The 26,486-nt window shown below is 53.1% G+C and overlaps 2 protein-coding genes across 16 annotated transcripts in view; one reads left to right on the forward strand and one right to left on the reverse strand.

Moving 5' to 3' along the window:
• The window catches only part of CFAP92 (cilia and flagella associated protein 92 (putative)), a 106,049-nt gene extending 80,133 nt beyond the window's left edge, over positions 1-25,916 (forward strand). For 2 of the 13 annotated variants that reach the window (XM_074344216.1, XM_074344220.1), the window contains 6 exons: positions 2,962-3,156; positions 4,807-5,098; positions 18,843-19,007; positions 19,466-19,666; positions 19,741-19,897; positions 20,986-21,164. In XM_074344216.1, coding sequence (XP_074200317.1) covers positions 2,962-3,156; positions 4,807-5,098; positions 18,843-19,007; positions 19,466-19,666; positions 19,741-19,897; positions 20,986-21,029 — 1,054 coding nt within the window. In that variant the 3' untranslated portion in view covers positions 21,030-21,164. Of the gene's footprint in view, positions 1-2,961; positions 3,157-4,806; positions 5,099-5,431; positions 5,606-6,670; positions 6,854-18,842; positions 19,008-19,465; positions 19,898-20,985; positions 21,263-22,685; positions 22,874-24,111; positions 24,838-25,779 lie in introns of those variants that run through there. The other 11 variants (XR_012499794.1, XR_012499793.1, XM_074344215.1 and 8 more) reach the window with 11 other exon arrangements.
• ACAD9 (acyl-CoA dehydrogenase family member 9) overlaps positions 21,416-26,486 on the reverse strand; it is a 29,744-nt gene continuing 24,673 nt past the window's right edge. For all 3 annotated transcript variants that reach the window (XM_074344224.1, XM_074344223.1, XM_074344222.1), the window contains 9 exons: positions 26,247-26,317; positions 25,868-25,987; positions 24,832-24,960; positions 24,218-24,297; positions 23,646-23,772; positions 23,388-23,465; positions 22,870-22,998; positions 22,290-22,362; positions 21,416-21,889 (listed from right to left, as the gene is read on the reverse strand). In XM_074344224.1, coding sequence (XP_074200325.1) covers positions 21,789-21,889; positions 22,290-22,362; positions 22,870-22,998; positions 23,388-23,465; positions 23,646-23,772; positions 24,218-24,297; positions 24,832-24,960; positions 25,868-25,987; positions 26,247-26,317 — 908 coding nt within the window. In that variant the 3' untranslated portion in view covers positions 21,416-21,788. The remainder of the gene's footprint in view (positions 21,890-22,289; positions 22,363-22,869; positions 22,999-23,387; positions 23,466-23,645; positions 23,773-24,217; positions 24,298-24,831; positions 24,961-25,867; positions 25,988-26,246; positions 26,318-26,486) is intronic.

Consider the following 26,486-nt stretch of genomic DNA (forward strand, 5'->3'; position numbering starts at 1 on the left):
CCAGCAGCGCACAGGGCTCCCTTCCCTCCACGTCCTCGCCAGCACTTGTTGTTTCTTGTCTTTTTGATGACAGCCGCTCTCAACAGGTGTGAGGTAATATTTCATTTTTGTTTCAATTTGCATTTCCCTGGTGATTTGTGATGTTGAGCATCTTTTCATGTGCCCGTTGTCCATTTGTGTGTCTTCTTTGGCAAAATGTCTGTTCAGATCTTCTGCCCGTTTTTAAATCAAGTTGTTCTGTTGTTTGATGTTGAGCTGTACGAGTTCTTCATACATTCTGGACATTAACCCCTTCTCATACGTAGGGTTTGCAGGCATTTTCTCCCACCCAGTAGGCTGCTGCTTCGTCCTGTCGACGGTTCCCTTTGCTGAGCAGAAGCTTTTTAGATTGATGTCCCACTTGTTTATTTTTGCTTTTGTGACCTTTGCTTTTGCTGTCAGATCCAAAAACTGATTGCCTAGACCAGTGTCAAGGAGCTTACCACCCTGTGTTTTCTTCTAAGAGCATTATGGTTTCAGGTCTTACGTTCAAGTCTTTAATCCATTTTGAGTTGATTTTTGCGTATGTGTAAGATGTGGTCCAGGATTTCCAATGCTGTGTTCAATCAGAGTGGTGAGTGGGCATCCTTGTCCGCATCTAACCTTAGAGGAACTCTCTCAGCGTCTCACCGTTGGTTATGATGTCAGCTGTGAGCTTGTCTTATTATGTGGAGGTGCGTTTCTTTTATACCCACTAGTTAAGAGTCTTTAAAAATCATAAATGGATTTGAATTTTGTCCAGTGCTTTATCTGCATCAACTGAGATGATGATACGGTTTTTATCCTTCACCTTGTTAACACACGGTGCATCACACTGGTTTATTTGTGGAGGTTGAAACTGGCCTTGCACACCTGGAAAACTCCCACTCAGTCATGGTATATGACCCTTTCAATGTATGTTGAATTTGGTTTGCTGGTGTTTTATTAGAGATTTTTAAAAATCTGTGTTCATCAGGGACATTGCGCTGTAACTTAATTTTCTTCTTGTGTCCTTGTCTGGTAATGTTTGCCTCGTAAAATGAGTTTGGAAATGTCTCCTCCTTTTCTGTCTTTGGGAAGAGTTTGAGGAGAATTAGTGTTAATTCTTTGAATGTTTGGTAGAATTCAGCAGTGAAGCTGTCTGGTTTTCGACGTTTGTTTGTTGGAAGGTTTTTGATTATTGATTGAATCTCCTTACTAGTGATCAGTCTGTTCGGATTTTCTATTCATGATGCAGCCGTGGTAGGTTGCTTGTTTCTAGGAATTTATCCTTTTCTTCTAGGTTGTCCAATTTGGTGGTGCATAATTGTTCATAGTAGTCTCTTATGATCTTTGTATTTCTGTGGTATCAATTGTAATATCTTTTTCATTTCTGAATTTGTTTATTTGAGGCCTTCTCTTTCTTGGTGGGTCTGGCTTAAGGTTTGCCAATTTTGTGTCTCTTTTCAAGGAAGCAGCTCTTGGTTTCATTGATCTTTTCTATTGTCCTTTTAGTCTCTATTTCTGTTCTGATCTTTGTTGTTTCCTTTCTTTTACTGATTTTGGGCATCGTTTATTCTTTTTCTAGTTCCTTGTGGTGTGAAGTTAAGTTGCTTGAGATGTTTGTTTCCTGAGGTAGGCATTTATTGCTGCGACCTTCCTTCTTAAAACTGCTTTCACTGCATCCCATAAGTTTTGGTATGTTGTGTTTTCATTTGTCCCAAGTTTTTTTTTTTTAATTTGTCTTCTGATTTCTCCTTTGACCCATTGGTTGGTGAATAGCATGTTGTTTAATCTCCACATATTAGTGAATTTTCCAGTTTTCTTCTTGTAATTTATTTCTACTTTCATACCACTGTGGTTAGAAAAGATACTTGATATGGTATCAGTCTTCTTAAATTTACTGACTTATTTTGTGGCCTGGATATATCCTGGAGAATGTTCCGTGTTCACTTGAGAAGAGTATGTATTCTGTCTGTTTTGGATGGAATGTCTGTATGTACCTGTTAAGTTCGTCTGGTCTAATGTGTCATTTAAGGCCACTGTTTTCCTGATTTTCTGTTTGGATGATTAACCCATTGATACAAGTGGGGTGTTAAAGTCTCCCACTGTTATTGCATTGTTGTCTGCTTCTCCCTTTAGGTCTCTTATTATTTGCTTTGTATATTTAGGTCCTCTTATGTTGGATGCATAAGTATTTACAAATGTTCTTGTGGGATTGATCTTTTTATAATTACGTAATGCCCTTCTTTGTCTCTTTATTATAGTCTTTGCTATGAAGTCTGTTTTGTCTGATACAAAGTATAGCTACCCCACCCAGCTTTCTTTTGGTTTCCATCTGCATGGAATATCTTTTTCCCTCCCTTCACGTTCAGTCTTTGTGCGTCCTTATGTCTGAAGTAAGTCTTGTAGGCAGCATATAGATGGGTCTTGTTTTTTTAATTACTTCAGCCAGTCTCTGTCTCTTAATTGCAGTATTTAGTCCATTTACATTTAAAGTAGTTGTTGGTAAGTATGTAATTATTGCCGTTTTATTAATTATTTTCTGCAGTTTCGTAGTTCCTCTGTTCCTTCTTTTCTTGCTCTCTTTTTGGTTTGATCACTTCCTTTAGTGGTAAACTTTGATTCCTTTCTTTTTATCTTTTTTGTCTACTACTATGGATTTTTGCTTCATGGTTACCAGGAGGCTAACGTGTAACAACTTACAATAGTTTATTTTAAATTGATAACAATTTAAGTTTGAATGCATTCTTTTTTTTAATTTTATTTTTTTTAATAGAAGTGCTGGGGCTTGAACTCAGGACCTTGTGCATGCTAAAAATGCGCTCTACCACTGAGCTCCACCCCGCCCCGCCCCCCCCCCATGTTGTCAAATCAGCAAAACCCCAAAAATAAAGCAAAACCGAAAGCTCGCTGGCGGGCAGCGCCGCAGCGCAGCGTGGCCGCCCCGGCCCTGTCTTGCAGGGCCCCCACGGCGGAGCCGGGCAGGCACAAGGCGCTCCACGACTCGCGGCTGCGCTTCCGCCGCCGCCTCTACGCCGACCTGGAGGCGGTCCTGCAGCACGTGCGCCTGTTCCGGCCGCTGGCGCAGCTGGTGAAGCAGGCGGGGCTCTACGTGCGCGGCGCGGTGCCGCCGCTGGTCTTCCAGGCCCTGAGCAGGTGGGCCGCCGTGGGGGGTGGGGGTGGGGGGGACCCCCCCAGCCCGGCCTGCCCGCTGCCCCACACGCTCCCCCAAGGGAGTTCCGCAGCGCCCTGGGGAAAGGAGAGGGTCACCAGGCCCCCGCTGCGCGGTCTCCGCAGGCCTTGGGGAATGTTCTGGAACAGCCTGAGCGGCGAGCCGCCAGGGAGTGATGGGGACGCGGTGAGGCTGCGGCCACCTGCTCTGCCAGCCGACACCAGCTTGCCCTCCCAGCCCTGCTTGCCTCTCTGTCTGCGTCTGTTCTCCCCCTGCCGGCTGGACCACCCTCCCCCCGGTCCTCAGAAAGCCCTTCTCCAGAGCTCTGGGCCCTTCAGGACTTGAAGCCTTGGCGCTGGTCCTTCTGCTCCTCCCTGGTGACGGCCCTGGCCGTCGGGGGGCCGCGCCCCGTCCTGGGCGGCAGGGCTCGGGGGCGGGGAGGCGGGTTGGGCATGGCTGGTGCTCGTCCTGGGGCCCCAGGTGGGTGTGTGGGACCCGCCGCCCCGCCTGCTCCGGGGGGGAGCGCTGAGCGGCAGAGACCGACCCAGAGCAGCGCAGTGGGCGCAGTGGCACCACGGATGGTGGCTGGTTCGCCCAGGTGGTCAGGGAAGGCTGACCTTGAGAAGAGCAAGCGGACACTGCTCAGGTGGGCAGTCCCCTGGCTGCTGGCCTGGAGCAGGAGGCCCAAGCCGTCTTTTTGTATTTTTGGAGCCAGCAACAGGTGTGGCCAGAGCTGGCGCCGAGCTGTCCTGCTGTTATTTATAAGGGGGGGGGGACGTGGGACTTGGAGAAAAAGAGGCTTCCTCCCCGTCCCAGCTCTGCCCGAGGGCTGGGCAGGTGTAGATCAAGTCACCCCAAGACAGTGGCGACAGGAGGCTGGTGCTGGGCGGCCCAGGGGCACTTGGGTGTCCAGAGCCTCCAGGGTTGGTCTGGGGAGGCTGGCCCCTGCCCCACTGGGTGGGTGACAGGAAGTAGTTAAGCGTGCTGTTGGGGAAAGGGGAGAAAAGTGCTCACCGCCTCCTTGGGACCTGTACCCGTCACGGCTTTGCTCCTGTCCAACCAGTCAGGCAACCGCGCAGAAAGGCCACGACGTGGGCCAGGGAGCTCCGCTAGGGGCAGGCAGAGCCCCTGTCCTCAGGCATCAGCCTCACAGCAGGCCCTGCCCTGCATTCTGGAGAGCAGCAGTGTGGGTCAGTGGCCAGGGCAGTGAGGGGCGTCCCCAGGTGGGGCTGGGTGGGGGACTGCTCAGTCCTTGGGCTTTGCTAAGCTATGAGGCTCTGTGTATAGTGCCGTCCACTGCAGAGTCCCTCCTGTCCAGGAGGGGCAGCTGAGGCTGCCGCCCCCCACCTGGTGGGGCGTGGGCTGGTGAGGGGTAGGGAGTAAGGCCACCGATACCAAAAAGTAATCAGAGCAGAATGTGGGAGGCCTGTAACCTCGGGGGCTGGGAGGACACAGGGAAGGAGGCATTCCCCTCTGTGGGCTCAGCAGACCAGAATCTAATCTCCTGTATGAGCTGTGTGATCTGGGCCAGTGGGGCAACCTCTCTGTGTTTCCATTTCCTCTTGAAACGTGGGGACAGTCTGACCTGTCCTGCAGGGTACTTGAGGCCGAGCAGGGGCCCTTCTGTGTTCCAGGATCCACTGCATCTGCTGTTACAGCACCAGGCTCCGGGAGGTCATCACCAGGGACCTGCTGCCCTCCTCCGCCATGATCAAGGAGCTGAGCCAGGAGTTTGGGTTGCCCGTTTCCCAGGAAGAGCTCACAGAGGGAAAGCTGGTGGCCCCTCCTCCTGCCCCCAACCTAGAGGACTTCCAGCACCGCAGTCCGACCCTCACAGATGAGATCCAGGCCCACCAGGAGAAGTACCTGCGATGGCGGAGCACCATGCTGCTGAAGCATGAAGACAGGCAGCACAGCCTGGTCCAGGTGGGTGCCCTGTCCCCCCCGCGTCCTGAGCTGGCCGGCCATCTGCGGGGACGTACAGGGCAGATGGCAGATCCTGAGCACGGCACGTCTCTGGCCTGTGTCTGTCTTCCCGCCCGGGAACCCCAGGCGGAATGGGCGGGACGTGCCAGATGCAGGGCACAGCCATGCCCGAGGCGTCGCGCCCACCCTGGCGTACCTCGTCCCCCTGAAAGGTGCGAGGGAGCACGCTCAGGTGTAGTTCCTCTCCCTTAGCCCCGAGTTAGAACTGTGTGTGTGTGTGTCACAGCTTGTGTAAGTTGCCGAGGGCACGGATGTTACGTGATGTCCCAGCAGCACAGGCGATGACCTAACCTGCGTGAGGCAACGACGGGAACAGGAGACTGAGGGGCGACATGGTGACAGCAGGCAGGGGCATGCGGCCCGGTGGCCAGGGCCCTCCCCCGGTTCATACCAGCCCAGAGGACTGCAAATGCCAGCCCCAGGCGTGACTGGAAGCTGCGGGCCCAGGTCTGTGTGGGCGGAGCCACTGCCCCCCATCTCTAGTACGAACGGCTCATAGAAGTTCGTGAGTTTAATACGCGTTCTTCGTGAAAACCAGTAAGGAGGCTGGTTTTGTTTTTTTTCCCCTTGGTGTTCAGGTTTTTAGCTTTTTCAAAAGAAACAGTGCTTGGATTTATTATTATTTATTTTTTTCTGTTTTCTGGATTCACTAACTTTAATTTTTTAAAGGGTATTTTAAAACACTGTTCTCTATTTTTCTGAGCTTGTCGAGTTGACTGTTTCATTCATTTGAATTCTTCCCTTGTTTAGTAGGAATTGCTACTTTAAAATGGCTTTAGCCGTCTTATCCATATGAAAATCAGTAACTGAAACCCAACTGCAAGCTCACTGTTTCTGTTTACAGTTAACTTACATTAAAATCGATGAAATACAGTCCTCGTAAGTGTACGTGAATCAGATCAGTGCTTTTTTAGTAAGTTTATGGCGTCGCACAAGCATTACAGAGCAATTCCAGATCATCTCCATCCTCACGTAAAGCTTCCTCGTGCTTGTTTGCGGTCGGCCCCTGCTCCCACGCCTGCCCGACAGCCAGGGATGCGCCCTGTGCTTCTGACGGGCTGGCTTTGTGCACGTTTCACACAAATGGGATCCTACAGGACGTGACCTTTTGTGTCTGGCTCCCTTCACTAAGGATGTTTCTGAGGTTCACCCACGTTGCAGAGTGTATCAGAAGTGTGTTCTTTAAATTGCTGAATAGTATCCTGCTGGCTGAGTGTGCCGGATTTTTCCATTCAACACTTGGTGGCATTTGTACTGTTTCTGGTGTGGGGCTGTTGTGAATATTGCTGTTGTGAACGTTTACGTACAGATCATCGTGTGGAAACGTGTTTTCACTTCTCTTGGGTAGAAACCCAGAAGCAGAACTGCCGGGCCATTTGGTTAAAGTGTATGTGTAACGTTTTAAGAGACCGTCAAGCAGCTTTATGACGTAGCTGCACCATTTTACACCAGCAGGAGCAACGCGTGAGGGCTCCAGTTCCTCACATGCTCACAGCCTCTTGTTGTTGTCAGGGTTTTATCTGCAGCCATTCCAGTGTGTGTGGTGGTGCCGTACTGTGGTTCTGCTTGCACTTCATAATCGCTGATGGTGCTGGAGATCTTCTGATGTGCTTGTCAGCAGCTTTAAGTATCTTCTTTGATGGACTGTCTGTATCTTTGACCTGCTCTAAAATCAGATTGTCATCTTATTGATTGGTAAGAGTTCTTTATATATTTTGGATACATTTGCGTAATGAGAAATATGATTTGTTAAGTATTTTCTCTGTATCTGTGGCTTATTTTTACTTTCTTAATCATGCAAGGAAAAACTCGAAGTGTAAACATTTTCAATTTTGATGAATTCTAATTTATGAATTTTTTCTTTTTCAGGCATGCTTTTGGTGTCATAGCTAAGAACTTTGCCTAGCCCAGGTTTGCACGTAGATTTCTTCCCTATGCCTTGTTATAGGAGTTTTATGTTTTCAGCATACATTCGAACCATTTTGCCCAAGTGTGTGTGTGTGCAGTGTGAGGCGGGGTCTCAGCTCGCCATCCCTCACAAGGGCGTCAGTTGTCCTAGCGCGAGTTCTCAAAAGGGCTAGCTCTTGCTCCCCTGGGTGGCCTTGGCAATTCAAGAATCAATTGACCATAAATTTATTTCTGGGCTCTGTTCCGTTCCATTGACTTACATCCCTAGCCTTACACCAGCCCCACTTTGTTCCGATTCCTGTAGCTTTATAGCCAGTTTTGAAACTGGATTGTGTAAGTCATTTCTGTTTTCAAAATTGCTAGACTCTTTTGGGTCCTTTGCATTTCCATGTGAATTTTAGGATCCGCCGGCCAGCTGCCATGGAAAAGCCTGTGTCGGTTTTCACGAGGATTGTACTGAATCTGTAGATCACCTCGGGGAGAACTGTCGTGCTAATGGTTTTGAAGCTGCTGATTCATAAGCATGAAATGTGTCTGCTTTTATTTGTCTTCTTAAAGTTCCCTCAGCAATGTCTGTAGTCGTCAGTGTACACGTCTTCCCCTTTGTGAAATGGATGCTGGTGTGGACTGAATTACTTGATTTTCATATTGTTGAGTGCCAGAATAGAGAACTACAGCTGATTTCTATGTAAATGTGGGCCTTGCGTCCTGCAGCCTTCTGAACCTGGATCCTGGCTCCCTCGGGGGGAGATCATTTTCCTCCTTTCCAGTCTGGATCCCTTCCTTCCTGTGTCTGTCTGCTCGGGCTGGTGGCGTCAACATCAGAAATGAATTTTCTCACAGTTCTAGACACGGGGAGCCCAGGATGAAGGTGGCGGGCAAGAAGGTTCCATCCCGAGGCCTGTCCCCTTGGCTGGCAGGTGGCCGCCGCCCCACCGGTGAGCAGGTGCGGGGGAGCCAGCGCTCTTTTCTAAGGACGTGAATCCTGCTGGATCAGGACCCCACCCTTACAACCCTGTGCAGCCTCAGTCACTTCCTTACTCCAAGTACAGCCACGCTGGGGTTGGGGCTTGAGCATACGAACTCGGGGGGAACCCAGACATTCAGTCCATAAGCCTCTCCTCCCCCCTCCCCTTCGCACTGCCTGCAACCCCTAGTAAACAGGAGCGGCGAGACGGCACGCTTGCCCGTTTCCGGTCTTGCAGGGGGAGCAGCCGGTGTTTGAGCGGGAAGCTGGGTGTTAGCTGCGGGTCCTGGGGAGGCGGACTGGCAGGGGGAGGGCGGTCCCTTGTAGTCTTGGTTTGCTGAGAGTTTTTATCATGACCGAGTGTTAGATTCTGTCACTTGCTGTTTCTGCATATATTGGGGCGTTTCTTGTGCTTTATTAATGTGGTTTCTCGCATCACTTGACGTTTAGAGTTTAAAACAGCCTTGAATTCCTGGGTGAACCCACTTGGCCACGGTGCACGACCTGTGCGCTGCTGGCTCTGGTTTGCGGACATTCTGTACTTTTCTCCCGACTGTCTGACTTCGGCGTCGAGGTAGGGCTGGCCCCGCAGAGTGAGCTGCGGAGTGTTTCCTCTGCTTCTGCTTTCCGTGAACTTGTGGAAGGCTGGCCTTCATTCTTTCCGTACTTGGTAGAACGAACCGGCGAAGCCACTGAAACCTGAGCTTTTCTTGGTGAGAAGTTTCTAAATTACGACGTGACCTCTCTCCTGGTTACAAGTGTGTCCAGATGTCGAATTCTTCAGACAGGCTTGGTAGCCTGTATCTTTCCAGGAGTTTCCCACTTCATCTGCACCATCCAGCCTGCGGCACTCGGTGATTCACGGTGTCCTCACAGTCCTTCATAGGCTTCGCATTTCTGTAAAACCAATACAGTGTCTCCTCTTTCATTCCTGATTTTTCACTAGTTTGCTTCTTTTTTCTTTCTTGGTCAGTAGAGCTAGAAGTCTGTAAAAATTTTTTTTTCTCAGAGAACCAGTTTTGGAGTTCATTCATTTTCTCTTTATCTTCTGTTTCACTCATTTCCACCCTAAACTGTATTATAACTTCCTTCCTTCTGCTCACTCTGGGTTTAATTTGCACCTCTACTTCTTGAGAAAAGTAAGGTTTTTACTTTGAGATCTTCTTTCACATGCATATTTCAGCTACAGATTCCCCCCTGAACACGTCTTTAGCTGCACCCTGTAAACCTGGTATGTTGTGCCTTCATGTTACCACAAAATATTTTATACTTTCCAGTGTGGCTTTTAGAATTGTGTTGCTTAAAAGCCAGATATTTGAGGCTCATCAGATGTCTTTCTGTTGATAACTTGTCGTTTTGTCGGGACTGGAGAAGGTGCTTTGTGTGGCTTCTGTCCTGCGAAAGGCGCTGCAGTGTGCTGCACGGGCGAGCGTGCACGCCGTCCTCAGGCGGGAGGGGAGGGTGTTACTCTTGGGGAAGTGCTACGTAAGCGGCAGGTCAGGTTGGCTGACAGTGCTCAGACCGTCCCCGTCGCCGCTGGCTCCCCTGCAGTCTCATCACCGAGCTAGAGGTGCTGAAGTCTCTCTGCGTGGTTGACTCACCTCTCTCTCTCTTCAGTTCTGTCCCCTTGGGCTTATTGTATTTTGGTGCGTTCGTGTTTATAGTTGTTGTGTCTTCCTGATGAGCTGACCCTTTAATCGTTGTGAAATTTCCCTCTTGGTCTCTAGAAACAGTTCTTGCCTCTTTTTAAAGTGAAGTACAGCCAGTTATGCTGTGTCAGTCTCTGGTGTGAAGCACACTATCTGGTCATGCAGATACACGCATACATTCGTTTTCATATTCTTTTTCATTAAAGGTTGTTACAAGATAGTGAACATAGTTCCCTGTGCTCTACAGAAGAAACTTTTTAAAATCTATTTTTATATAGTGGCTAATATTTGTAAATCTCAAACTCCCAAATTTATCCCTTCCTACCACCTTTCCCTGGTAACCATAAGACTGTTTGCTATGTCTGTGAGTTTTGTGAGTTCATAGTGTCCTTTCTTTAGATTCCACATGAGTGAAATCATATAATATTTTTCTTCCTGGCTTCACTTAGAATGACAATCTCCAGGTCGATCCATGTTGCTGCAAATGGTATTATTTTATTTTTTGTCGCTGAGTAGTATTCCATTGTATATATATACCACAGCTTCTTTATCCAGTCATGTGTTGATGGGCGCTTAGGCTGCTTCCATGTCTTGGCTGTTGTAAATCGTGCTGCTGTGAACATTGGGGTGCAGGTGTCTTTTCAAATTAGCGTTCCCTCTGGATACATGCCCAGGAGTGGGATTGCTGGATCACATGGTAAGTCTGTTTAGTTTTTGAGGAATCTCCACACTGAAACAATTCTTGCCTTAAAGACCAATCTGTCTCTAATTAGTGTACCCACTCCAGCGCTCTTCCGTATTTTCCCCCATCCTTTTACTTTGAAGTGGTTCATGCGTTTGACTCTGAAGTGTGTCTTCTGTGGACAGGATGGTTGGACCCTTTTATTTTTAAATCCAGTCCGACAGGTTCCACATTTTGATTGTTTATGTACACCATGATCAGTGACGTGGCAGGAATTATGTCTTTTTTCCCTTTAAATTCCACGTTGATTCTGTTCCTCTGTTGCTGCTCTCCTGCCTCCTTGTGTGCTGAACAGCTGCTTTTAGTGCACAATCGTAATACCGTTATGGACCCCTACCTTTAAAAAGCTAGTTTTAGTGGTTCCCCTAGGGTTGTTTTTTGTTTATCTTAATGCACCACAGCCTACATTAGATTATTACTTATTTGGGGTAAAACGTAGGAACTATCCTACAGTACAGTCCCATCTCCTCGCCCTCTCTTGTGCTGTTACTGTCGTATGAAATCTCTGCAGGAAGCCCCGGATGTCCTGCTGTAACTGCCTTATGCAATCATGTCTTTCAAATTAAAAGGTGAGAAAGGAAAAATATATTTCTGTAATGTTTTGTATTTACCCACATATTTATCTTTTCCAGTGATTCTTCAGATTCCAGTTAATATTTTTTTTTTAGCCTTAAGGACCTCCTTTAGTGTCATTCCCAACAAATCCCGTCTTCATCAGAGAAAATCCTTCCTCCACGCTCATTGGTGAAGGATGGTTTTGCGGAGCGTGGAACCATCGGTTCACACTTTTTTTGCTTTCCGCACTTTGAAAACATCATTGCGCTGTGTTCTGGTCTCTGTTGTTCCTGGTGAGTATTCAGCCACTAGTCACGTTGCTGGTGCCCTGTACACGACGAGGGCTTTTCCTTGCTGTTTCCAAGGTTTTCTCCTCGTCTTCCAGCTGTTAGACACGTGCAGCTGGTGTGGGGCTCCACAAGCATCCTGCTTGAGACTCACTGAGCGTCCTGGGTTGGCAGGTTGTTTTGGGGTCGTTATTTCTTCAAATTCTGCCTTCTGCTCCCGCACCTCCCCCCTCCGACTCCCTTACATGTGCGTGGCTCACGGGGTGGCGCCCTGCAGGTCTTGGGGATCTTCACTTTTTCTAAACGTGGTTTTCCTCCCTGTTGTTCAGACTGGATAATCTCTGTTGACCTGTTTTCAATTCAGATTCCCTGTCAGCTCAGACCTGCTGCCGAGTCCTAGTGGATTTTCCATTTCAGTTACCGTACTTTCTAACCCCAGGATTTTCATTTAGCTCTTTCAAAACATAATTCTCTTTATTCACATTGTCTATTTCTTTATTCATTGTTGTATACTTTCCTTGAATTTTTAAAATAATTTTTTAGTTTTTTTAAAAAATAATAGCTGCTTTGAAGTCCGTGTGCACAGTCACCCTCTGGAGCCACGCGGGCGGTGTGGGCAGGCTGCTCTGCCTGCCTTCACGTGGCCGTCTCTTTGCGTGCCTCCTAATTTTTGATCAAAACCAGGACACGTGAAGTATGCCGCAGCAGCGCTGGGCCCCGCTCCCGCCCGGGGCGCCTGCCCACGGCGACCCCCGGCCAGCTACAACGTTCACTTATTTTTATGTTGGCTACTGTTTCTTGGGTGTCCGTCTGCTTTCTCCTTTATTTCGCTATTTTTTCTTTTATAAAGTGTCTGTGGATAATACCCTTTCAGTCCTTGCAGACCCAAGGCCTTCATTCTGCCTGTGCACCTGAAGAGCAGCTGAGCTCTTTTCAGGATCATAGAGTCCGATCCTCACCCCGCCCCCCAAACCCTCGCTTTCCTGAGTCGAGAGGTGCAGGCGAGCCTGACGCTTACCTGAGTCTCCTTTTCAGCTCGACTCTGATTCCCTCCGGTCCCGCAAAACGTTTTCTTCATTCTTGGTTTGTATCTCGGTGTCCAGGTGAGGGGTGTTTGTTTTGTTTTACTGGAACTTACAGGGCATTTTACCATGATTTTCATCCTTTTAATTTGGACTTGTCGGTCTTTTGCACAGAGCTCTGCTGTGTCTTCCACCCCCGAGAGGGTCTTCCACTGTGACCACTGTGGTCACAATTGTTAGTTAAGTTTAATTTTAAACTGCACATCATTTTTCTTTTCTAGAAATTCTTACGATTTCCTGTTCTATTTTCATGAATGATAGCTTTGTTAATATTATTAAAATACACGCATAAAAGCACTCATGTGCTGTAAAAAAGAACAAGACCGGTCTCTTACACTCACTGGCGGACGTGAGAAATCAGACATTATCGATACTTTATTTTCCACGTGCCCTTTCCCAGCTCTTCCCCTCACCCACAGATAAGCACCACCCCGGATTTTATCTTCCACGTGTTTTTCTCTGTGATTTTACTACACGTGTATATAATCTGTAGCTTTAGTTTTTGCTCAGTGTTGATGAGAGTCAACCATGTCTGCGTCTCTGGCTGTAGGGCTGCACCATCATTTATTAATGGACATTTGTGCTGTTTATGCTTTGCTGTTTTAACCACGTCATTGTACACACAACATGTTCATATGTCTTCTTAGAAACATGCAAGACTTCTTCCGTAAGATGCACACCAAGGGTTAGGACTGACTGGTAGCGCCTCCACACCTGGATGCTGCTTCATAGTCAGACTTACCTTTCACACCAGGTTAGTAATAATCTGTCTCATAGAGGTTTTAACTTGCATTTCACTGTTTACTAGTGAAGTTGGATTTTTTTTTATAAACTTGGTAGTTTCTTCTGTTATGAAAAAACTTCCCCTTGAATTTTAGTTTTGTTTTGCTCTCCCGTTCTTACCGCTGCCCCAGTGGCGTGCATGTGTGGTATCTTCTGGCCTGACTTGTCTTCTCACCCTCTTAATGGTGTCTTAAAAAAATAGTATCTTTTAATGGACAAGTTATTTTGAATTTTATAAATTATCCACCTTTTCCCACATGACTTACATTTTTTGCCTTATTTAAGAAATCTCTTCCTACTCCAAGGTCATAAAATGATTCCATAGTTTCCTCTAAAAGATATACCTTTTTGTTTATCTCATTTAAAATTTTAACCCATACAGAACTTCTTTTCTGCAGGAGGGGAGGAATCTGATTCCATTTCCTTCCCAGGATCCGTGGTGCCAGGGCCCGTCTTCCCAAGCCTGTTGGCCCGGGCCCGGCTGCTGTCTGCACCCGAGTCTGTTTTGGGGTGACTGGGATGTTTACTGAAGTTGCACTTAGGGGTGAAGTAATGCTTTCAAAGAACCAACGTTCTTTGTTGCTTTTTTGGATTTCTATATTGTACGTTTATTTTGTTTCACTGATTTGTGCTCTAATTTCCTTTTTAAAAAAAAACTAGATTTAATTTGCTTTTCTTTTTCTAACTTCTTCAGCTATTTAGATAACTTGATTTCCAGGCATTCACTATTTTATAATAATGTTTATTTTGGCTACAAATGTCCTATCGTCACTAAAGTATATCCCCCAAGTTTTAGACATTATATTTTCATGATGCCTCAGCTAGAAATGTTTCTATTTCCTTTTTTAACCCATGGGTTATTCCAAATACTTTAGGATCTTTTGTTATTGGGTTCTGCCTCAGTTCTGCCTCAGTGCCGTCGCTATCAGAGAGTATCTGCTGTGTAATTTCTGTCCTTTGTTGAGATTTGCTTCAGGGTCCAGCACATGTGAATTCTGGTAAATGTTTCAGTGTACTTGAAAAAACAAAGTGAATACAAGTATTGTCAATTATGTCAACTTCATTCCTGCCCCCCCCCCCCATCCTCTGTTTCTATCAGTTCCTAGAGGAAGTCTGCTAACACCCCCAGGTGTGATTCTGGATCTGTTTCTCCTCCTCTGTCTCTGCGTCTGCGTCTGCGTGTCAGGGCTACGTGTCAGATGTGCAAGGTCAGCACTGGTTTATCTTGCGGAGTCTGTCCTTTTGTAAGTAGGTCTCCTTTGTCTCTGGGAGGAGGCTTCAGAGGAGAACATTACAGTGAGCCAAATGCACAAGTCTCGGGTGCGCGGCCGCACCCGTGTTTCTCTCTGCTCCGATCGCGAAGGAGACCCGTTTCTGCCGCCCCGGGAAGCAGCTCGCCCCCTGCAGGCCAAGCACCAGCCTGAATCCGCCACCTTACAGGGGTTTTCCCGTGGTGGCCTGCACGTCCCGCAGCCACAGCGTGCGTCCCTGCCTTGGCCTCTCCTGCTGCATGGAGGGACTTCAGGAGGTCTGTTGGCGCGCATCTGTCCAGCGCCGGGCAGCTTTACACTGTGGGTGCGCCGCAGTCCATCTGCCTGCTCTCCCACTGATCTGTCTTCGTGCTGTTTCCCAGGGTCCTTGCGGGGGGAGGTCATTACGGGTGAATTTCTGTGAACTTTTCTGTACAGGGCCGCTTTCGTGGGCCCGCGCCCTCATTGCTCTTGGCAGGTACCTGGGAGTGAACTCCTGGGCAGCAGGGTAGCACAAACTTTAACTGCCACGTTTCCAAAGAGGTTGCCCATTTCTAAACTCCTCCCAGCAGATACAGTAGCCTTTGGTTTGTACCCGCGGACGCTTGGGTCTGTCCAGCGGTCACCTCAGCCGCTCTGTTGGGATGTGCGGGCGTCACACGCTGCTCCCAGTGCCTCCCCTGATGGGCAGCCATGCTGAACGCCTTTCACACTTTGGCCAATTTGGGGGTCTCCTTTGTGAAGTGCCTGTTCAGATGTGTATTTTCTCTCCATTTACAAGAAACTGTGTTTTTCTCACTGGTTTGCAGGTTTCTTTCTTTTTTTTTTTTTCTTCCCGTCCAGACGAGTTGCCGGATGCACGTATTGCAAGTATCTCTTCCCGGTCTGTGGCTTGCGTTTTCTCTGCTTCAGTATTGTATTTTGGTAAGAAGTGTTTTAACATTAATGCGCTCCAGTTCATCATCTTCCTCTGGCAGGGTTCGGGCTGTTTCTCCGGGAGAGTGCCACGTGGCGCTGTTTGCACTCTGCGAGGATGTCACTCTGCGTCCTCTGCCGCCCACGGCCGCCTCTCTTGTTGAAGGTGGGGTCCGCCTGACTCTTGCTCTTAGGAAGATAACGTGCTTCCTCCAGTTGCCCTTAATAGTATTTCTCCTTTCTTCGTCCTCCAGCGTCCTGTGCTGCGACGCCCCCAGACGCGTGCAGGTCTCGTGCTGTGGGTTTGTAAGGCTTGCTGGGTCTGTGACCCGGTGTCTGCAAGCTTTAAAAGTTCTAGGTCAGTGTTTCTCTCCAGATACTCCGTCTGCTCACAGTCCAGCCCTCTCTCCCACCCCCTGGGGTCCTCATGACAAGTCAGATACTGTCACTATAACCTCCATCTTGTATCTCGCACTTTCTCTTTTCTTTTTCTTTTTTGTGCTTCAATCTGGACATTTCCAACAATCCATCTTCTGACTCATGCGTCTTTTCTTCTGCGGTGTGTTCAGTGTCCTGTTAACTGACCCAGTGAATCATAATGTCAACAAAGTTTTTCAATTCTAAGATTTCCACTTGATTTTTCTGTAGATTCCAAATACCTGGTTTAAATCCTAAGCCTTTCCATTTATTTTCTTCACAATATTAATCATAGTTATTTCACTGTCCTGGTCTGAGAATTTCAGTGTCTGAATTCCTCGGTTCTCCTTCTACCGTCTGCCTCTTCGCTTGGTTCTAACCGTTGGGTCCCGTTTCCTGGTACGTGCTAACCTTTTTGTTTAGCTGAGACAGAACTGACACATGACCCTGGCTTCAGGCGCACAGCCTGGCTGCTGTCTGTACATACTGCGCAACGATCGCCCCGTAAGTCACCGCCCACGGCCGTGGCGCCACTGTTCTTCCCTTGCGTTAAGAGCTACTCTCCTAGCAACTCAGACGCGCGCACAGTGTTAACGCCGGTCACCACGCAGCACGCCGCGTCCCCAGGCCTCGTCTCATAACTGGAAGTTGGCACCTTTTAACCACCTTCACCTGTTCGCCCAATCCCCGCAACCACCCATCTGCTTTTTCTATGACTGTGCTGGGTTTGTTTTTTTTTGGCTTGTTTTTTTAGATTCCACAACTAAATAAGATCATACAGTACTTGTCTTTTTCTGTCTTATTTCACTTGGTGTAATCCTCCCTTTAATGTCAAACCTCTACCTTTTTGTCTAAAGCAGTTAAAAAAAATATACAGCATGTTGTTAGCTCTACCAGGAACCCGTGAGCTGAGAGCCCTCCGGGGGCCAGCTTAGCCCACTTCCCGGGGCCGCGGTCGGGCTGGGCTTTGCTGGCCCCTCTTTTCTTTTAAACCTGCCCTCCTGCTTCCTTTGTATGGAGCAAGTTTTCTTCTGCCGATTACTTAAAAGCTGTACATTCTGTCTGTTTTTAAGGTGGTTACCTGAAGGACCATGTTCATTTTAATGTGTTCCTACTGAGTTCTGAAGCTTCTGTTTTATATTAGTTTCCTCTGTAAGACAAGTAGCCCTTATAAGCCTTGTACTGTGCCCCCCCCCCCCCCATTTTGTATAAAGTCGCTAGGACTTCAGCGCTAGACACATTTTACTCTCTGGTCCTTTTTGGGCAAAACTTTACAAGGATGCTGGACACCCTTGCTTGCTAGTTTTGCCCAAATGCTCCCAGACTTTCTCCTCCACGTTGCGTTTTCTTCCAAGCGTATTTCCAAAGGCCTTCGGGTAACCCCTCCCAGGGCCTCGGGCACCTGGGGCTGGGCGCTCACAGGCGAAGGACAGCTGGGCTGGGCGTGGACTCCCAGGTTCAAGGCCTTTATCCCGCGCCCTGTGCTGCTGCTGTGGAAGCTGAGGCCGGCCCGACGCCGCCTTCCACAGGTGGCCTGCACCCCTTCTCTGGAAGTCCGCAGGCTCCCTCTGCTGCCTCGCATTTCGTCAGCAGCATGTCCAGGCATGGGGATCTCCTCATCTGCTCTGATGCGCATTCTCTCTTCAAGCTTTCCTGATCTCACTTTCCCCTCCTTTTGTGACGTTGCCACCTCTGTTTTCAACCTCTAAACCCAGGTTTGTAATTTGCCTTTTCATTCCAGGCTGCTTCCTGGGAGCAGAGTCAGGCTGACTCTCCAGGCCCCTGGCTCGCTCCGCGGCACGTCTCCCTCCCTGTGCTGTGTCGGCTCCGGTATTTCTTCTTCTCGGTCTCCCTCTGCCTCGTATTGCTAATATCTTCACCTGCCTTTTAAGAATGATTTTATTTATCTTAAATTTCAGTCCCATTCCTTCCAGTAATTGGGCTTCATCTGTCCAGTCCGTGGTCTCTTAGGTGAAGCACACTAGTTACTATGGCTCTGAGTCCGGGCTCCCCCGCAGGCTTCAGCCCCGGGTCGGCGCCAGGGCAGAGAACCCCAGGCATTCAGGTCACACTGCTGCCCACTGTTTGTTTTCACTTTACCAAGTATCTGTTTTGGTCGGAACTGCAACCTTCAACCTGGAGGCAGCAGCGTGGAGGCGGGCCGTCTCCCGAGGCTGTAACCCCCCAGCTCTGGGGTTGGGAAGGCGCGGGCTTCCACTTTTATTAACAGCGGACTGGCTAATTCAGACCAGCCCTCCCACTGAGGACAACTAGAAACACTGGACAAAACGTTAAATATTCTGACTGAAGCCACGTGTGGGCCTCGACAGGGTCCGAGCTTAGACGGCCCAGCAGCCTCCTGGAAGGCACTCGAAGGCCTGAGCCCCTCATCCAGGACCCTGGGCTGCCTCTGCCTCAGTCCCCGTTGCCTGACAGTCTTTTCTCTCACGTGCGTGAGTCAGTTACTTTGTACTCTCTTGCAGAAATTCCTCAAAGATCCAAAGTCAAGACGTTGGTTTCAGCCTGAAGACAGAGTTTACATATGAGCCAAAGTCACCGTCTTGAGCTAGGTGTTTTTGTTTTACAGCAAAAAAAATGGTTATGCTGCCAACATTAACAGGTGAATGGAGCGCGGGCTGCGCTGCGCTGCTTGTGAACAAGCGAGGACGCGTGGCAGCTCGCCCTCCTCCCGCCCACCTTTCTCTCTCCTCTCTCTTCCCTCCGTGCTGTTTTCACTCCCAAAGGAAACCGGCAGACCATCTCTGGGCTCCGGGGAGAAGAGGGTGGCCCGCCCCGCACGCTCAGCACTCCGGCGACCCCGGCTGCGGTGGCTGTCCTCATGGCGTCAGGTCACGCGTGTGCTGCGTTTGTACCCGTGTGAACCACGACAGCCGCAGCGCCTCCCACTTCTACCCCTGAGGATTCCACTCGCCAGGTGCCGCGTGTTCCAGTCGCAGCTCCGGCGTCTGGTCCTGAGTCCACCGTGGACGGTGCGGGCTGCCAGGGTCCTGTGACGCACAGGCAGCTCCCGGCCCGCAGTTCCGTCCCCGAGGCCTTCTTGCTGGATACACACTGGCAGGTGGTGGTGAGGGGCCTCATGTGGGGAATGACTGGTGTCTCTTTCTCCAGAAAAACATCACGGGAGCCTACCAGGTCAGCAAGAAGCCTCCCAAGCCTGCGGTGAAGGTGATCAAGATCTCAGCCCCGGCCAAGGACGCGGTCCACAACTACAGCATCCAGACCCTGAATTCCACAGAGCTGGCCAGGAAGGAGCTGTACCGGCAGATGGCCAAGGTGAGTGACGGGCGTGGCGCAGGGGGCGGGGAGCAGCCCAGCGCCTCCCCTCCAGCCGGGACGGAGGCGCGGGGCTGATCCAGCGTGCTCCTGTGTCCTCTCTGACCAGACCGCCTGGGGGGCTGCAGGGCATCTCCAGGGTCGGGGGACGCTGGGCAGGGTGTGAGTGGCTGCAGGCGTTCCCAGGTTCCCGGCCCCAGGCAGACTCTCACTGCTGCTGGTGAAAGGCAGCTGTCCACCGAGGGAGAAGCCTGGGCTCCGGCTTCCAGTCCGCAAGAGCATCAGAAAAGCTTCAGTCCGAGGGGACAAAGGCGTGACCCTCGTGGGGCTGCTGCAGGGTGAAGCAGCCTGCCCCCTACGCCGTCGGGAACCATCGGTGGCCCCCGCTGTTCCTGCCCCTCCCTGGAGACCTGAGCTCTGCTGCCGGCCTTTCCATCCGCACTTGCACTCATTTTCAGGAGCCAAGGAAGAGATTCACGTACTCACAGAACTACCTCTCAGCCATGGTGGAGCCTCAGGATTCGGAGGAAGAGGAGAGAAAAGCCAAGAGGAAGTCCCGCCAGGCCTGGCTCACGCCCACTGGCTTCCAGGTGACGGGCCTTCACCGGGTTGAAAGCACCGAGCACCTCGGGCTGCCAGCCATCGGCGCCCCGGCAGAGGTGGGTCTGGGGGAGCGGCGGTGCCCGCGAGGGGCGCGTGCAGGCCCCCTCCTGACGCCCTGCTCGCCGCTCAGGAGTGGAGGGAAAAGGCGCTGTTTACTAACGTGCTGGCGCCGGTGCTGCCCCGGGAGAGGTGGAGCTGGGACCGGCGCCACCAGGACTTCGAGCTGTACAAGAAGCCACCGCAGTTCCTGGAGCCGCCCCCTCCTCCAGCCCCGAAGCCCAGAGCAGGTACCAGTTGACACCCTTGCCAAGCTGAGTCCCCGCTGCCGTCGGCAGGAACTCAGCGCCCCCCTCCCTCTGCACAGCACCGTGTCTCAGCGCCACGCATCCCGTGCTGGGGCAGCAGGAGTCAGGGTGGGACTCTGACACCTGGACCCTGGTTCCAGCAGTACTGCTAACTTGGGTGCTATGGCCAGGGCCCTTCATTGCTCTGGGCCTGGTTTCTTAGCTATAAAAGGGAGAAGTTGGAAGATGGGTCTAAGGGCTTTGAGACCCATGGCTGGTCCCTGGAGGCCAGGCCAACAGCTGGGGGCAGAGGCTCCGGGCCTCAATGGGGCCATCGGGCTGCCTCCCAGCTCCAAGACACTGCCAGCTGTCCCCCCATGGGGGGAGAGGCCTGGCTACACCAGCCCCTCCAAGTCCTTGTCACCTCTCTGCTTAGGAAGAGGGACCACAAAATCATTTATAGGTTGACAGAGAACCAAATTTATCTAGTAACAGAGCCAGAACCTTTGCTCAGGAAGAGAGTTGAGTCGATCTGGCAACAGGTCTCCCTGGGGAGCCATACACCATGGGTTTCCTTCCTTCTCCAATTCCCAAGGCCACTTGTAATAGCCCTGTGAGACAGCAGGAAGGGCTGACAGGCCCCGGGCTCTGGGGCTGCCCAAGGTCTTCCACCACTTGTAGGGGGCCCGGGCGTGCCCCTTCCCAGCACTGGCTCCCAGGCACCCTGCCGAGGACATCCCACCCCACGACACAGGGAAGAAAAGCTCCGTCTCAACGAGGGAGGGAGAGTGAACTGGCTGCCTGGCCTTTTAAACTCAGCTGGACAAAGAGAACCTGCTGCTGACGGGGCTCCTGTGTGCAGCCAAGCCCCCACCCAGGGCTCCCGCGGCCCCGGCCCCCGGCAAGAAGACACTGCCTTTCCACCAACAAAACACTTCGAGAACTTGGGGTTTCATTGCAAAGTTACTCCCCAAGTCTCTCTGTTTGTAAACGCTCACCTTTTGAAGATGAGCTGTCAAAATGCTGGTGGCAGGCTCAGCCCCGCCCACCGAGCCGCGCAGCTACCGATGCCTGTCCCTGTCACCTGGCAGATGACACACTTGGAGGAAGGCGAGAGCCAGGGCGACATCTGTGAGGGGCTCTGGAGCACAGAGACCCAGGAGCCAGACCGCAGGGCAGAGCCTGCCAGCACGAACACCCGGGACCAGCGGGAGCCGGGCTGCAGGCCGAGGCCTGTCCGAGCCACCGGAAGCCACCTTTTGTCCTCCCTTCGAGAGCGGAGGCCAGCCCCGCTGGGAGCAGCACGTGCCGTCACGTTCCAGCAGCAACACGGTTTCCCACCCATCACCTGAGAAGGATGTCGGGGCTGATGACCCTCGGGCCTGGGCCCACCCTCAGCTGTGCGAGCACGCAGGGCGTGTGTCTTCACGCAGGGCGAGGACAAACAGACCGGGAAGCTGTCACCAGAGGGCGGCTCTCGCGGCCAGCCAGGCTGAGCAAACACGTGACGAGTACAGCAAATGCCGGCTGCTGTTTTATACTCTTTCTTGTTAAGCGTTTCTGGTACATGTTTGAAGTGCATTTTGCTCCCAATTTAAAAGACTGACGCGCACGCGGTTCTCAGGCTGCTGCTTGGGGAAGGTGTGGTCCGGTGGAAGGGCTTTTCCCCCCCGAGACACGTCCCCGCCGGGAAGTCTCCGGGCCTGGAGTCCGAGCAGTTCTGCGCGCTCTGGATCCGGTCAGAGCCTGAGACCCTGTCAGTCAGTCGGGCAGCAGTGCCCATGGGTCAGGGGGAGGCTGGGAGAAACGGCCAACTCACAGTAACGCAAGTTCTCCACCTTCTGGAAGGAGTGAGTCCAGGTGCGGGCAGCAGCGGGGACGCTGTCCCTTCGCGTCAGGACGTCCGGTCCAGAGGGTGGGTGCAGAGGTAGGCTCGCTTCTCCAGAATCTGCTGGGACACCTTCTTGATGTGTTCATCTAGGTTTTCTGGAGCATCTGGGAGGGAGAGAGGGGGGCGCGTGACCTTTCTGCCCTGTGACAACAGAAATCTTGCTGGAGCACCTTTTCCCAACACGGTCAGCCCACCCGCTGCAAAGGAGCCTTGAAGGCCAGGAAGTGACTGAGCTGCAGGGAGAAAAGGATCCCTGGCGACTCCAGCCCACTGGCCGCGGAGCCATCTCTCCACCCCCACAGTGCCCGCCGCACGGGATTCGCTGCTCCTCCTGCCGCCATGGCCTCGCCACGTGTCTCAGTGAGACCCCGGGCCACAGCCGGAAGCCGGGGGTCGGGGCGTGAGGAGGTGGCGTCTGCTCACGCAGTGCAGCAGGCGGTGCGCAGCCAGCAGGACAGAACTGTCACCTGGCATCGGCCCCACGCCCTGCCAGCCCCCACTTACTCTTGTCCAGCTGAGACAGGGTGAAGAGATTCTGGTGATAAGCCTCCGCGCAGAAGACACTGGCCAACAGAACCTGCCAGTACCCAAGTCAGAGAGGAGGCGCGCTGAGAGCCCGGGTCTTTGGGCCTGAGGACAGCCCTCCCTGCACCTGACCTGAGCTTCAGAGGACTCAGTCCGTCTGCCGAAGCGGGCAGCGTACCCGGGCTCAGGCCGCCTGGCTCGGAAGCCTCGGCCTCGGGTTCTGAGTACAGCCCTGGGCCTCAGCTCCCTCCTCTGTGGGACGAGCCTCACCCCAGGCCACACGGGCACGCAGCACCCACCCCACCAGCAGGGTACGGGGGCAGATGGGTGAGGCGCTGGGCTGGACCCCTGTCCCTCACCCTCCCTCTCTCTCAGGCAGGAGAACGGAAGGCAGTGGCCCTGTGTCCTGAGCAGCATGGACTTGCCCGTCGGAGCTGAGAGCGTCACCGGGCCACAGCCCGGCCAGGTCGGAGGCCGTGGGCCCGTGTTCACCCCTCCCTCCCCCTCCCCCCGGCCTCATTAAAGCGTAGCAGGAGGAAGCTGGCACTGAGGGGCTCACCTCGTGGTCGTGGTTCCGGAGCCCCAGGCGGATGGAGCGGCTGGCCCGCGACAGCACGGCCGTCATGCCGAACAGGTTGATGAGGACGTTGGCCACTCGCTTCAAGACCAGCTGCTCCTCCACGATGGTCTGGGAACAGAGGGCAGGGTGGTGACTTGCCGCCTGGGGGCAGGGGGCCCGCTGCCTTCCCTGCGGGTTGTGGGAGGCTGGCTCCCTCAGCTCTGTCTAGATGTGGGCAGGAGCCCAGGCCAAACCAGGTCCAGAAACCTGGCTGAGACCACACGCCAGTGCTTAATGTCGCCTTCAGCACCAAGGGCCTCAGAGATCAGGTCCTTAGATCTGAGCCCAGGCTGGGGCTGCCCCTCCTGCCTGCAGGGGGCCTCTTCACCTGGAAGGTGGCCCCCAGGACTGACAGCCCACCATGGCGACCAAGATTCCATTCTAGGCCTGGTCCCAAAAGGAAACACTAAGCAAAAACGTCACCTTGTGGACCGTGGCCCGCCCCCGACCCCAGGCACCTTGCCAAAGCGAAGCAGCAGTGTCTCCACGGTGCGGCCAAAGTGGTACACGTTCTCCTCGAGCCTGTGGGCGCCGTCCTGGGGGGGCCAGGGCACAGGACCTCATTCAGCACCCCTGCCCACAGTGCCCAGCCTGCCCCACCCGGGCCGGCCAGGGCAGATACGGGGGCCTCAGGCCTCCTCAGCCTGGCCAGTCCGCCCCAACACCCCTGCTCACAGCCCTCCTGGGAAGGGGCTACCCCATGGGGGCACACGCACCGCAACACTGGGGTGCACGGCTCCGAGCTTTCCGGTCAGCCCCAGGTCCACACCTCGGCCCAGGGAGTCCTGAAGCCTCCGGCCAATGGTCTCCATGACAGTGGTCACGTTGCCCTGTTTAAGCTCACTGCAGAGAGCCCACGCCCCGTGACCTGAGGCCCCACTGCAGGCTCCCACCTCCAGCAACATGACCCCCCCCCCCCGGTGCCCAGGGCAGCGGGACACCCTTTCCTGCTCCCCGATGACACAAAGCCCGAGGGGCCAACTCAGGTCCTATGTGCCCATGCCCCTGCCCCCGTGCCCACTGGCCACGTGGCTGCAGGCCTCTCCTCTGACAGAGCCACATTCGTGCTCCCTCCCCTAGGAGCTGGGTCACGCCAGCTTCCAGGTCATTCTCCCACTGAGCGGCCTCGGTCTGGATGCCAGCAGTGGTTACTAATTGCCCTGGCCCCTGTGCTCCCACCAGCTCACGTCGCCTGAGCCCAGGAGGAGGCCACCCCTCCCCGTGCTGCCCAGGATGGGCTCTGCTGGGCAGGGAGACCCAAGGGGCAGACGGGGAAAGTGACACCTACTTGATCCTTGCAGTCAGGACTTGGCCAGCGTGCTGCAGGCCCGTCAGGGCAATGTACATCCGGAGGATCTCATTGGTTCCCTGTGGCCAGCAACACAGGTCAGGGGCAGCCCCATGTGCAGAAACCACTAGGCCATGCTGCCACCCGCTGACCCTGAGCAAGCAGCTGGGAGCCGGGGGTGTGACTGGGGGGCCAAGGGAGCCTGCTTCCTGAAAACCCAGCCCCTCTTTGAGGAGGAGCACCTGGGTCTTCACCCTCATGGTGTCCAGAAGTTGTCCAGGCAGGCCGTACCATCAGACCACTGGCCCCCTGAAAGAGTGTCTGGGGTCCCCACACCCCCTTCCTCCCCGCCCCATCCCTTGCACACACTCACTGAATGGACTTTGCGGCCTGTGACCCGCCAGGGGCAGCACTTGGAGCGCAGAGTCGCCTGGGAAAGCCCTGAGCGACGAGCCTGCCCAGCTGTGGCAGTGCCCGAGGGAGGCCCAGGCTGGGGGGGCGGTGGAGGTTCGAGGCAGGACCCCGCCTCCCACAGGAGGCTCCCACTGCGGCCAGCAGGCCCTCAGCCTCCTCCCCTGCAGAGCGGGGTCCACGCCAGGCAGCTTGGCTCTCACCTCGAAGACGAGCAGGATGCGGCTGTCACGCAGAAGGCGCTCGTAGGGATAGTCCTTCATGTAGCCCGTGCCCCCGAGGATCTGCAGCGCCTCACTCACGCTCTGCCACGCGCCCTCGGAGCTGAACACCTGCCGCGGGCCGGGGGTGGGTCAGCCGGGCTTTGGGGTGAGATGACCCCCGCAGGAGCCCTGACTGCCGGTCTCTCGGGGTGTCCGCAGGCAAGCCCTCCTCCCTGCTCGAGCGTGGCGCCACGCCCTCCCGAGTCTGGGTCTGCCTGGGCCAGAGGGGCTCCCCTCAGCCCCCTCCACACCCGGGGAAGCCAACATCCTTTTAAAGCTCCTTCTCCAGGGAGCCTGACCCACACCTGCCCAACCCCATCCCCTGAGACCCCCTCCTGTGCACATGACTACTTGGCTGGACACCTGGACCCGAGTGGCGGGTGTGTGTGCGTCCATGCGTGAGCATGCTGAGAGCAGAGACCTGCACACCTGGCCTTTGTCTCGGCCCTAGAAGAGGCTGCACTCAGGGCACCGTAACTCCCACGGTGGTGGTTAGGGTGACAAGAGGGGAGGTGGTAAAGCCAATGTAAGTGCACTGGGCATGAAGGCTCAGTGCACGGAGACCGGTGAAGCTGTTACGTACAATTCCAAACCTTTCAGGTGGGTTCTGAATGTGCACTTCCTGTTTCTCAAGCGTGACCCCCACAGACCAGCCTAACAATAACTGTGGGGCCACAGCAGGGCTGCCATCCACCCTGCAGCAAAAACGCGGTCCCTCCCCGGACAAGCCCAGAAGCCTCCGCAGTATTTACCTTGGCCACATCCCTCACAAAGGGAAGCTTCCAAACCGAAACGTGGGTCTTAGAACAAGACAGCCCTTCCCCAGGAACCCAGCTGCTCTTTTATGTGGATGTGAAGTCACAACATGGGGCCTGTTTTTTCCTTTAGCTACAGACCGCTAATCAACTGGTGACAACCTGGCCACAAGCCAGGCCGTCCTCTGCTCCCGCCGCGTGTCCCTGGGCACCGGGATTACCTTCACCATGGCGGCCTCGATGGAGCAGTCGGGAAAGCCTGGCTGGTCCAGCATCCCCGCGGTCAGGTAGGTCATACTTTCCATCACATAAGTCTTCTGAGCCATCAGGGCAAACTTCTCCTGGCGTGTTGAGAAAGAAACACCATCAGGACACAAATCTGTGTGTGCTGAGACCAAACCTGCCAGCCTGCAGAGAAGGGAGGCTGGACCGAGCCCCCTGCCCAAGAGCACCAGCCAGGGCCCAGCACTCGCACAAGGAGCCCGGAGACACACAGCCCCGTCCCGTCTTCCCCGCACAGGAGGCGGCAGTCCAGGCCCCCGAGGGCACTCTGATGCCCACGGAGTGGAGCCCACAAATGCGGCCCTGGACCTTCGGTACCTGAATTAATCCGAACTCGCTGAGGTTCCTGTTGAACTGTTTCCTGGTGCAGGCGTGCTCCGCAGTCATTTCTGGAGAAGAATGGGCGTTAGAAAGAATGGCTCTCCACCTGTCCTGAGGTGACTTCCTAGTGAGGCGCTCTCGTCATCACTCCAAACCCTCAGGTAGGACTACAGGAAGACAGTCCACCGTGACTGAAGAGCCCTACACGGGGCGGGAGGAGCACAGCCCCCTGGAGCA

This window comes from Camelus bactrianus, chromosome 17, assembly GCF_048773025.1.
Source record: "Camelus bactrianus isolate YW-2024 breed Bactrian camel chromosome 17, ASM4877302v1, whole genome shotgun sequence".
NCBI classification, from domain to species: Eukaryota; Metazoa; Chordata; class Mammalia; order Artiodactyla; family Camelidae; genus Camelus; species Camelus bactrianus.